At 37.8% G+C, this 12514-nt stretch overlaps 2 protein-coding genes across 5 annotated transcripts in view; both read right to left on the bottom strand.

Moving 5' to 3' along the window:
• The window catches only part of nectin4b (nectin cell adhesion molecule 4b), a 19527-nt gene extending 14139 nt beyond the window's left edge, over nt 1-5388 (bottom strand). For both annotated transcript variants that reach the window (XM_035671329.1, XM_035671328.1), the window contains exons 1-2: nt 4916-5388; nt 1270-1467 (exon numbers count right to left, since the gene is read on the bottom strand). In XM_035671329.1, the coding sequence (XP_035527222.1) occupies nt 1270-1467; nt 4916-4982 (265 nt within the window). In that variant the 5' untranslated portion in view covers nt 4983-5388. The remainder of the gene's footprint in view (nt 1-1269; nt 1468-4915) is intronic.
• A 1863-nt stretch (nt 5389-7251) lies between these two features.
• fcer1gl (Fc receptor, IgE, high affinity I, gamma polypeptide like) lies at nt 7252-9192 on the bottom strand. Of its 3 annotated transcripts, none has more exons than XM_035671542.1 (5): nt 8940-9192; nt 8660-8751; nt 8313-8348; nt 7735-7846; nt 7252-7559 (listed from the first exon to the last, which is right to left on the bottom strand). In XM_035671542.1, the coding sequence occupies exons 1-5, from the start codon at nt 8992-8994 to the stop codon at nt 7537-7539; spliced, it is 318 nt and encodes a 105-aa protein (XP_035527435.1). In that variant the 5' UTR covers nt 8995-9192; the 3' UTR covers nt 7252-7536. The 3 variants fall into 3 exon arrangements, with proteins under 3 accessions (XP_035527435.1, XP_035527436.1, XP_035527437.1); XM_035671543.1 differs by having other exon boundaries at nt 7817-7846; nt 8940-9182; XM_035671544.1 differs by having other exon boundaries at nt 9000-9180.
• Between the last annotated feature and the right edge of the window lie 3322 nt (nt 9193-12514).

The raw sequence follows: 12514 nt of genomic DNA on the forward strand, positions 1-12514 counted from the left end.
CAAAACAATTACACTTTACAAATATGAAAACAGTGTATTCCCAGTGAGAAATACTTAGTCACACGCATTCATTCCAAGAAGGGAAACAGACATAAACCTGCATTTATCCATTGATGTCACAACCCCACCCTACAGACTAATAATCCAGGTGCACAGACTACACAGTCTCCTGGTATGATCTCATTTAAAAAATCACACAGTAAACAAGACTTTTATCAGAGAGCTGGGACCGAATAATAATGTGAAAATCCAGTTTTGATAAATTGAATGACATTGGTTTTGATTATCAGTCACTGAATGTCTCAATCTGTGACAACCATTCAATATCTGCTGCCAAATTAGGCAGAAAAGTAATAATATTGTATATTTTCGCTGATTTACTGCGTCCTTCCTTATTTTCCGCTGGGATAAACGCCTGGATAAATGGTGAATCTTACTAAATGCATGTCTTTTAGATGAGTTTTGTATAGTAAATAAGAAATAAAAAAAAGTTTTTTTGTTGCATTGTACAATTCAAAATAAGTGTAGTATTAATTTTGGGATGGTGAAGACTCTGGTCTGCAATTGGCATTAAGCCGTATATACAGTCTGACCGCAGTAGCCAGTCAACTGACAGTGCTAATTACAGTTTATGTTGCTGCTGAGAAAGATAAAGTTTAGGTGGCCACACCATTGAGAAATCTTAAAAAACAGATACTGACAGACTGTTTCTGTGTAGTTATTCTTAATGCCTGCCTAATGGCCACCAGAAGCATCAAAAAAATTAAAGTTCCTTGTTCCTGCTTTAATGTAAATGACGTGCTTTGAATACAGTTGCACATTTTGAAGTTTGTTTCTTGAATATTTTTTATGTCAGTAATTTTCTTCTTTAGTTGAACTCACATCCATTTAAGATCCATTTATCTGCAACATAACATAAAAATAAAGGACGGAAATGTGGTATTTGAAGTCATCTAAGCCCTATTTATTTCAGATACTATTTTAATTTTACTTTTCAATTATATTTAAAGGAGCACTTTTGTTTGAAGAAGATAATAGCTAAGTAACAGTATTTCAGTGGTAGAACAGTGTATTATTTAATCATCACATGTTGACCTAAATGTCTACGGTTCAGTTCCTAAACAAAAGCCTGATAAGGACAGATCCTGTGTACAACTCAGTGACATTCAGGCACTCGTGTCCAAACATTACAGTAACTGAAACCGTAGAAACTTCCCTGTCTATGACTCTCTTGACAAGAACTCGCTCAGCTGTTGCTGCAGCCCCTACCTGTGCCGTGTTCGAAGTGGGAAGTGATGATCTGTTCCTTGTTGCCGTCTGGGAGCTCTTTGTGCCAGGTGACCTGCACCACCTTCTGCCCCTCCTCCACCTGGTAGCGACAAGGGAGCCTGGTCTGACTCTCTGCCATGGAGCGCAGGGAGGTGACCGGCTGAGGGGGCTCCACAAAGACGCCCTGCGCACTCACCGCTGAGAGGAGAGGGGAAGCGAGACAATTTCATCAAATAAAGCATCGAAGATATGGGACAATAGGACATTTTCATTTCACAATAACTGTATCACTGACTTATCTTAATAATCATCAAAATATGCTGAAGATTTGCTACGTTTTTCTGTTTGCAAATTGAATATGTTTGGGTTTCGTGACCATTTTCCTCTTTTTTTCTGCTATAAATAATTAATAAACAATTGTTAAGTGCAGCCATATCTTTTTATTCCTACAGTGATACAGTCTGAGGTAGTTTCCTTATAGACTGCAGTTTCAGACATCATGAAAATCCTAAACCAACTTTCCTTTTTTTGCACACACAATTTATTCATGTGCTTGAAAAATAATCCATTCTTTATGCATCTAGTCCTGTTAAGGAAGACACGAGGGCTTGACTTTATGCCATAATGCACTGGGCGATAGGTTTGCATATAGACAGACAAACACATTCACACCTATAGGCAGTTGCCGATTCACCTAACCTGCTTGTCTGTTGACATGCAACCTTCACAAAGAAGGGGGACGTTCAAGATCTTCATGCTGTGAGCCGACATTGCTAACAACTCGAACAATAGCTTTTATGTGGGATAATTCTTTCTTGAAAAGCAGAAATGTTTTGTTTGTGATCAGAGATGTTCATTAAGAGCTACTGATTTAGAGTTGTAGTGTTACATTACATTCTTTACTTCATGATTCCTTGATAGTAAATTATTCTGTTGTCTTTGTTTTAATGTTTCAGAAGTTTACTGATTGTGTATAATTTGTTTATTCTTAAGATTATAGAAACTATTTCTATAACAATAACCAGACTTGGACTAGTTATTGTCTGATCATCTGATAATATAATAATTTCCCATCAAATACTTTAGATAAAAGATAAACAGTAAAAGATAAAAGATAAAACCTTTTTTATTTTTTTTCCCTGTTCTTCCTTTTCATTGTATGAACCTTGACATACAGTATGCCGTTTGTCTCATTTTAAGAATGTTTTATCAGTTATGAATGTGGTATTTAAGCTTTGGCTCTCCTTTCGATTGGTAGTTGCAGCCTGTTGCTTTAGTACAAAGTTGTTGTTTCATATGCCCAAAACGGTGAACCTTTAACGAACGCCGTGCTAACAGTGTGCAGAAATTCAACTTTGTCTTGTACACAGACAGGAACACAACTCTGTACAGAAGCACTGAATGGTACACGTGTTTGTGTGTGAAAGTGGAAGAGTTACACTGCAGTAGTCTCAAGCTGTCGAAAAAACTCTGTGTCAATGCCGACTGATGACTAAGACTGATTGCACTTTTATCACACCTGATTAAAAGTCTTCATCTAAAAGTGGGAAAGGCACACACGAGTAAAAAAGGGTGTGAGAGAGCAATGCATCAACATCTTAAACAGGAAAAACCAAACATTTGCCCTTTGATTTCTGGGGTGAACACATTTTTTTCTGTTTTTTATCTATGGTTACTGATTCATGAGTTCAATCAATGATTACACTGCAGCCGATATGGGACATGGACTCCCACAGGAGAAAATCCCACGCAGTTGGTGCAAGGACACATGGACAAAACGGTGACAGAGAAAAGAGTGGAAACAGATCTCCTCACACACAGAAAGTTTAAATTTGTCCAACAAAGAACTACAGTGTGGGTGACCTAATTGTGGAGTGGAAAGAGAAAGAGTTGAGAAGACAGGGAAGAGACAGAAGCAGACAAAGAGTATGCCTTTAGAAAAAGGCAAACAGAAATGCAGACAGAGTAGAGAGTGTGATTAAAGAGATTAACACCAAGCTGAAGGGAAGAGTTAAACACTCAACACACACATTAGACAAACACGGGTTCACTTTAGCGTCACAAGGCTGCTATACAAGCTTTTCCTGTTCACTGAGAAACTTTATCACACTTGTGGTTGTCGGTTTAGAAAAAAAAGTCTTAATATGTGCGTTTGCTCTTTTACTTCCAACAGCATAGTGTTCCAGTTTTGTCTGAGTTTACAGTCTACTAAAGAAGGAAACAAAAGCAACAGAGTTAGTCATAAAAAAAACAGGAAGACGCAGGTTGGGCAATAAGTTCTGATTCATGTTTACTAAAAGTAAGAATGTGACTGAGCGACATTCTGTTACGCTGCTTCTTTCTGCACACCCGCAGGTGAAAGACAGATACGGGGCCAAAAGTATGTGGACACACACAAATTAAACCCATATGTTATTGTTGAATATCTTATCATTAATCTGCTGATACAACACCGAAAGACGCTCTAGGAGATTTCTTAATGTGGCTTTAGGATGTGGCTTCCATTTACTCGCTCAAAGGTGCAGGCAAATTCTTCCACACCAAGCTCGGAAAAGCATTTTCTGATGGACCTGGTTGAGCTGATACAAGTTGTGAAAACAAGAAATGTCCTTCCCCAAACTGTTGCCACAATGTTGGAGGCACACCACGGTCTTAAATATCAACATAGGCTGTAGCATTTCCCCTTTGCTGGAACGAAGAGGCCTCAATCAAACCAGTGGAGACAGGTGTCCACATACTTTTGGCCAAAGAGTGTATACTGCATTAATGAACCATAATCTTCATTGTTTGGTTATTTATCTGCAGAAAAATCGACACACATTGAGATGAGACGGAAATGCACTGCACCACCAAGATCAGGGGTGTCCACATAGTTAAGGCCACATAGAGTGGAAGGAGTGGAGGAGGAGGCCCAAATCAAACTATGGAAAAATAGCCCCAGACTAATCTAACAGTAGACCTTGACATCTTCTTTAATGTTTCATCATCTGTCTTTGGAAACAGAAAATAATACACCGCCACATGTCAAAAATGACACGGAAACGCACAAGATCAGGGGTGTCCACACACTTTTGGCCACATAATTTAACTACAGACAACATGATTAAAGGCACATGCAGGTAATAGATTTATAGTTATCCTACAGGAGACATTTCCATATGGGAATAATACAGATAATACAATATTAAACAGATCTTATATATTTTTGTCCATAAAAAGCACAAAGAGTCACTACAGCCTCACTCCAGGTGCTTAGGTGAATATTTTAGTGTTGTTATGGACAATAAAAAGGAAATGTAAGTTACTATTTCTTTCCACATTTCCCCTTTTGGTTTTCTTGTAAAGCAGTTTGAAACTTCTGCAGTGAAAGTAGTTTGCTTGCTATTAGCTGAAATCCTTCCAAGATTGTAGAGATATTAAAGGAATATTAATGAGAATATAAATTGGAAAATGGTCTTGTTAACTCAATATTTAATATCAGACATACTGCAACTCAATATTGGGAGATATTAGAGTCACTATTCATTAAAGTAGGCTACAAGAAGCAACATGTACTTAACAGTTGTATCCCATAATGACAGCAGAGACAGTAAATGATGTGTAAATCAGTGAATTGTCATGTAAATGAATGTAACAGAAAACTCACCAACTAGTAAAAGCAGCGCCAGACATTTTGCCCTTTGCCCGGTCAGCTCCATCTTCAGTCCCAACATTAAAAAAGCAGGTTGTGAATCAACGTCCTTCTCTGAGGTTAAAGGTGCTTTAAGCTTTCATTATTAATATCTGCTTTAAGGTCGGACAGGAAGCAAAGTGCAGGTGTCTGAGTCCACAAACACCTGTGGGCAGGTGCGACAGGTGCTTCCTCTTTAAAGAATCTCACATACGAGGCTAAAAAATATAAAACCCGTCCACTCTTGTCCACTAATACGAGCTGAATGTTGTTCAGTGCAAGTTGTAAACAGCTTTAACTTCATTTCGAGCGCAATAATGAAAATAAAAAGTCCCCTGCAGCACCTGGAAGAAGAACTCGACTGATAAATAAAAGTAAACAGATAAACGGAAACACTGGATATTATATTTGAGTTGACTCAGCGTCCATTGAACCAAACAGAAGTCCCGTTTGTCACGCACAGGCTGAAAGCAACACAGGTTAGAGCCTCAACACCTGTATGAGCCGGCCCCGCCCACTTTGTCATCTGGACACGCCCATTTAATGCGGCGTTCACGTAGCATTGAGAAAGTCGGATATGGGAGTTTACAGTTTAGCACCTGAAGCAGTTCATTAAACAAAGAAGAATATACTGTATATCCTGTTACCTAACGAGATTATTTAAGTACACAAATTTATTTAAACAAATTATTATTTCAACTTGTTGGTTTTTTTGCACCTTTAGGAGAAAAACTGCCTATTAGAGAATAGAAAAATAACTTCACAGTGCACTTTGACAATAAACTCCTACAAGAAGCTTCAGCAGAAAGGATGAGTAACGCAGTTAAAGGCCAATGACTAAAATAGGTTTTTAAGTTGACTCTGAGTTAACAATAAGTATGTAGTCTGTGTGAGACAAATATTATTATCATTTTATGAATATTAAAATATTGTTTTCATTGTTTAGCACCATATTTCGCACCAAATAATCTTGGGATTAATGTTCCTTCTACCATGCTGGAAATGTCACCAAAGTGTAAGTAGGCTGATTACTGGTAGGAGATGTTCAAATGTATGTGACCTCTGAAATTTAGCATGGTGAACATTTGAGTAGCAAAAAAGTCACAGAGGACAATCTGAAGGCCTATCTGTAGCTCTAAGAGTTGTTTTTGTTGTCACTTTATAGTAGTAATAAATAGGTTTTTTGTACCAAAATAGCTTTTGGTTATAAGATATCTAAACAAATATAAAACATCAGTCTCTACACTCAACACATGGTAGTGCCAGTTTTTATAGAGCTGTTGAATTTCCCAGGACGAATTGAACGCAGCATGATTTCGTGTGATATTCCACATTATTCAGTTTTTCCAAAACAACCTGATTGTTTACGTTTGACAGGCAGATGATCTTATTGTTTCAGCTGTTTACTTAAGCTTTAGATGCAGCCCGATTGCTTCATTCATATGAATAAACAGTTCACAAGGTATTTATTATCATAGAGTATCAGCCTATTGGGTTGAGTTTTACACAGTTTAATTAAAAGTGCATAAAGAGCCAATAAAACAAATGCAGTAAATAAATGTTTGTGGAACTGTTTGGAATTTTAATTATTAATACTGTTCCCAAGATAACATGTATGTTAAGCTTAATAAATATTAATTTTACCATCCAAATGCAGCCGTGACCTCAAAACTTTTTCAACCTTGAGTGAAGGTGTTGCAACAGGAATCTGGATGAGTGAATGAGTTCCTTGTGTCATTGTGAAGAGCCTCGGGGAAAACAGACAGAGTGCACAGGCTGTTATGGATCTGTTTTGAATACATTTCCAGTTATGTTTCTATGTAAATAAGTAAGTGAGAGAGTCTGGGAGGAATAAAATAGGTTTTTAAAGTGAAAATGTGCCTGGATGCTCAAAATGAAGACTTCTTTATTTCTGTTTAATTGTAATGTTTATTTAGAAGACTGAAGGTGTGACATTTATTCATACAATGTAACATTGCAGTGTTCTGGCATAAAAATAAAGCACATTTTGCATAAATTGCAGTAATCAAATGTTTTCTAAAATAGACATGAAACTTGTTAAAAATAAACTGGTGAGTGTTTCAAACACTGTGATACGATAACCAGTTTGATGCTTCAAAGTTTGATTAAATTAACTAAAATCCAAGTTTTGTTTACTAAAGCTTAACATGTGTTTTCATATAAAGTGAAATCCTTCATTTACAAAAAAAGAAAAAAAAAGGGGGGAACACATGAACTGAAACAAGAGATAAATTTAAACTTCTGTTTTCTTGGTAACTTGTGTAAAAGCAGCTGTGAAACACAGACAGACATGCAGCCAAAACACACGGACATAGCCTTTATTAGTAAATTCTTAAATAATTTAATTTGAACATTTCATGCATGCATGACACAAAGATTAGAAGCAAACGTATTTTACAAAAATAAAATAAAAAAGGGAGAAGAAAAGGCATATATAACTATAAATCAGCTCACTAAATATACAGTATAAAGCTTTAAGAGACCCAACGCTGTTTCTGTGCTCAGCATCTACTCTGCACCGAATGTTCCTTTATCAGACGATAGGCTTTTTGTCCATTTTGATGGTCTCGTAGGTGTCAGTACTGTGGGAAGTCAGACCCTGAGACACACAGACAGAAGGAAAAAATAGTGAGAAGAACACCTGATGTAATGTGTAAAAATACATTTCTATAAAACAATGCGGTGAGCATTTCCTGCACTTTGGTGTGAAATGTTTTTGTTTTTTCTGCCAGCCAGGTAGGCGAATATAAACAAACAAAAAAAAGTGCTTTTACCGTCCGCTTTGCGGTAAGCTGTCACTTTTCCATCATGTGCCTTTTTAAAAGTCTTTTTAAGCATTAGAATGAGAAGTCTCACCGCATAGATGCCTCCCTCTGCGGGCTGCTTCTGTGGGACGGAAACAGTTCAGAGGAATTATCAAGTGAGCTTCAGTAAGAATAAGAGTCATTTCTTCCTAAATACACCAGAGGCCTTATCTGAAAGATCGGGTTCCTCTTTCCAGTCTGTGTCTTTAAAGTGGTGTTTATAAGTGTGAATTACTTAAATTATTCTAAGCTTTCAGCATCAACACAATGTCATTTTAAATGCACTATACATGTAGCAGGAAGTGGGATCTGACACTTGTTTTGTGTGAAGAAACGCTGGTGGAAACTGTGACTCTGTACAGTGTATAAATAATGTAGGTTGGTGGTCAGCTCAAGCTTACAGGAAATGATAGACTGACGTTGGCTTTAAAACAAAACTACTGCCTTAGCGGGCACCACCAATGCAAAAGCATTAAAAAAAAACCTTTTCCAAGCACATTTCAAGTAGTTTTTGTCACAACAACACAAATATACAACTTTAATTTTACCTCATACTGATTGTCAGGCGTCTTGGCTGGACTCATCTGTTAAAAAGAAATCAGGAAGCTCATATGATTGTGTGTTTCACATATTTACTACGAGGCGCAAAATAGGCTCCAATCTGTGAGATTAGACTAGCAAACGATTTTTAAAAAGTTGTCAACTACATCACTACAGTGAACACGAAGGTACAACATGCCGGAACAGTTTCAGACTTTCCTCTCAAAGTGTGAGAAGTTTATTGTAAATAATCATATCTTTTGTCAGCATTATAACTCTGAATATCGTTAGAACAAGCATTAGGATCAGTTCTGCTCTTTCATCATGGTGGTGTGTGTGTTCCTGTTTGTCTTACCCTTAGTCTGCAGTACAGGACGGTGAGAATGATGCCGTAAAGGATGAGAATCCCATCCAGGATGTAACATATGTTCATGTCTCCAATGGCCTCTGGACACAGAAAACACACCATCTTTATCAGTCACCATCATCATCACCACCACCACTTCCACCACAAACTTTAAGATGTCTTGATACCGTTAAATCCACTCAGTGTCTACGACATTTTCAGTGCTAGAAAAATCTTAAAAAAAACCTTTCCGCGAGAGCTCAAAGAAATGACATTTACTAATCCTCACCCCTGCAGGTAGGATTGATCAGCAGAATGACAGCGAAGAGCGGCGTTTGCAACATCTTACCAAGCGAGCTCCAGATAAGATGAAAGGTTTGTTGTGTTGCTCCTTTGACGGCTGAGAGCAAGATCTCTTAAAAAGCCCTCTCTGAAGTGAGCTGTGTGAGCAGCGGCAATCAGGAAGTCCGGGGCTCTCTGTCCGTTTTTTTTTTTAAGCTGTAAAACCACAAGCCTACCACAGAACCATCCTCCCTTCACAGAAGTTCCTCTAAAGCTCTTGTGAAAACAAGTCTGCTCCTCTTTTCACGAAAAATTCTCAGGTCCAGCGTTTCAACACGACCAATGAGAACAAAAACTTTTAAAAACAGAAGGCAGAACCAGTTAATATAAGTCACAAAACCACAAATATATGAAATCATTTATCAAATATAAACTACGTGAACCTCCCACACTCCAAAAACATGTGACAGAAGAGGGCATATAAGGAATAAATGGTTTAATAATGAAATGCCTAACACACTATACAAGCTACAAGTTACCAAAATGAAGAAAATACAAGACAAATCTACAAATTCTTTTTACAAGCCACTTGTTTTTCAAAAGTAAAAACATTCGTAAAATTGCATCATCATAACTTAGGCACCTTCAAAATGATAGAAAACAAGTTATTATAAAAAAGTTTTGGAGCCCGAAATAACTCTAGCATGCTTTCTTTTTTTTTAGTAAAAAAAAACATCTGCATTTTAATTACTCGGATGCAATGTCACACACATCGGACCTGCTGTTTGGATATTTTCCAGAACTGTAAAGGGCTTTTTGAAACCATGTTTTCACTGGACAGAAACGCAGACAATCAGTAGTGCTGTGGCTCAACATACTGAAGGTAGTTACAACAGAGAGGCTAAACATGGGGGCGAGTTTCGGCGTGACAGTGAGTTTTAGGGACGTGGAAAGAGAAGAAGGGGGTCAGTGTGAGGGACAGATGTGCCCCCATCGCTGGTCCTCCACATCTGGGGGAGTAAGGCTGTCAGATGGAGGCGGTGTGTTCACTGTGCTTGGTTCAGCTCGTGGCACAAGGCGAGGCGGTGATACGCTACTGCTGCAGAGGAGCCGCACAGAGGAGTTACAATCACACGTCTGGTTTGGGATCTTTGTTGAAATGTATCAAAAAACACTTAAAAAACCATCAGCTTGTAGGTTAACTACGGCTGAATGTGTATATTGATAAAACAAAAGCCTGTAATAGACCACAACCCCATTTAACACCTGGTATTAATATGTGATATGTATCTGGATAATGAAATCACAGGCCTCTGGATTTACACCTGGTATTAATAAGTGTTCTTCATGTCTCAATTCTGCATTGTGATTGGATATAAATATGCAAATTAGATCAGCAAAGCTCAGGCAGGTTCAATGTCAGACAAAAATAAATTAAAATTGACCCCCAGTGGAACTTGCATGTCATTTCCAAAGCTTTAAACAACATCTCATGATAAAGGCTGAACGATGGCTGCCTGATTGAATGTCTTCTTAGGTGTTAATATGTTTTTATAACAAACATTTGCATCTGGTTTAACAGCTGCTGTCTTTTATGATATAACTTGGTTTTCAGATGTCTGGTGTCTATCGATTTTATCGACCGTTCACGTGATTCATTTGTTTTGCTCCAAGTTATTATTTTTCTGTATTAACTCAATATCAGACATTAAATGTCTATATGAGTCTTGATAAAAGGTTCTAAATGAGAACCCGCGACTTGACTTAACCTATTCGACTTGACTTAACCTATTCATTCTATCCATGACAAATATGATATGTTTTATTATTATAAATAAATTATCTTGGAATATTGACAATAAAATAAAATAAATAAGATTTCTCAGAAGACAGAGATAGTATAGAAGTATTTTTTTTCATATATGAGGGGGAGATTGTAACACCACTGCCTGTTCGAAGACGACCTGTAAACAACAAGTGAGTTGGACTTTAGGTTGAACCTTCAAGCCCTATACATTTTTCCATTTGCAGTGGGAGTGATCGTGTGCTGATTTTTGCAGCTTCAATTGGCAGGAAGTAGTAGCGTTACGTGACCTTTAAGCTTGTTTGTGTATTTTTTTCCTTTTAAATGTGGCAAAACTGTAAAGACTGTGTACACACTGACCACTAGTCACACAATCCAGAGCTCTAGATCCAGTCTAACCCACCCAGTGGTAGATCTAGTAGTTCTGATGCATTAAAGGATAAATGTGGCAGTACTCAAAATTTTTTAATTCTCATGAAAAAGACAAAAAAAACAATTAATTGATCATCCTAACAAAGTGTTATTTTTGTATCCAAAGCCGGAAAGGAAACGATAAAAACACGAGTGAGTCAGACTGTTGCACTGTGTGACATATTCTCTTCACTGCCACCAAAAATGGGCATTATAATTTACTTTGAATTAATCCCACAGACACCTCCTGCTGCCACAGATACTCACTGATGTGTATTAGTCAACGACTTAACACGGTGCACACTGAATGCATTATTTACTCTTTTATTTTTACATCTGCTACAAACACAGTTGTTTTTGGAAATGATTTGGAAGTTTCTATAATGAAAGTTGATGTTTTTAAAGATTTTCGACTTCAGTAGGAATGAAAGTATCGAGAGACGGGCTAACACACTGTTGGTTATTCTGGTCTTTTTATGGGATTGGATGGAAAAATTCAGAATAACACCGGGCTTATGCTTTAACATGCTTACGGAGACAGCATACGCAGATACACATTGCATAATAACAGGCGAAAAATGGGGTCTTTGTTTAAGTCTTCTTGCTGAAACTGTAAAATGAATAGTAAAAAAAAAAAATGCCAGTGTAGAATAAAACAAAAGCTGCATATTTAGACAGTCATGAATATACAGAGGCTGGAATAGCAACAACTTGTTGGAATGCACTTCCATTTTTCTTTACAGTCAGATAAAAAAAAGACATTTTGGCCTTCGGGCCGCAGAAAAGCCACGTGTTAATTCGACGCACATAATGCTACATTCTGTAAGTTAAAAAACAAAACAAAAACAAACAGTCACACCCTTTAATATAAAAAACAGTCCTCGTCATCTCAAACAATACACTGACAGGGAACCTAAAGGCAGTGGTACACCAGCGTTACAGTCAGAGCCGAGCTCCAGTTGGTCTGTTCTTAAGACACAAGTAAGAGGAAGTGACAAATGTGATGTAATCCCCCCCACCCCCCCACCACCCTCTCCCTCCTCTGGTGTTCATGTTCACGTTGAGTCAGCACAGTTAAGTAGTCCAGTGGTTACAGCAAAAGAGGTGGAAAAAGGAGAAAAAGTCCCCCCTTTTTTTTTTACAGCGTGTTGCGAAGACAACACAGAGAAAGAAAAAGTCAAGGCATCTGTTTGATTCCAGGTTTTGGACAATCGTTGAGCTGATCACAGTTTGATATCAGAGGGTCTGTGATGATCATAAAACAGGAAGGAGGACACTCCCCCTCCTTGCATGGTTTCTTTGTCACAGACAGTGGAAACGATTGGATGGGAGTGGACCACATGGCATCCACATGTCCCCCCCCCCCC

Source organism: Morone saxatilis, unplaced genomic scaffold, assembly GCF_004916995.1.
Source record: "Morone saxatilis isolate NCDOM2014 unplaced genomic scaffold, NCSU_SB_2.0 Contig23, whole genome shotgun sequence".
Classification (NCBI taxonomy): Eukaryota; Metazoa; Chordata; class Actinopteri; family Moronidae; genus Morone; species Morone saxatilis.

What these genes read in the sequence shown, in the direction of transcription:
- fcer1gl (XM_035671542.1), bottom strand. Translation starts at nt 8,994, where the DNA reads ATGTTGCAAACGCCGCTCTTCGCTGTCATTCTGCTGATCAATCCTACC. An exon ending in GATCAATCCTACCTGCAGGG is followed by an intron (nt 8,752 to 8,939) that starts GTGAGGATTAGT and finishes TTCTGTGTCCAG; the next exon opens with AGGCCATTGGAGACATGAAC. An exon ending in CGCCTGACAATCAGTATGAG is followed by an intron (nt 7,847 to 8,312) that starts GTAAAATTAAAG and finishes TCCGTCCCACAG; the next exon opens with AAGCAGCCCGCAGAGGGAGG.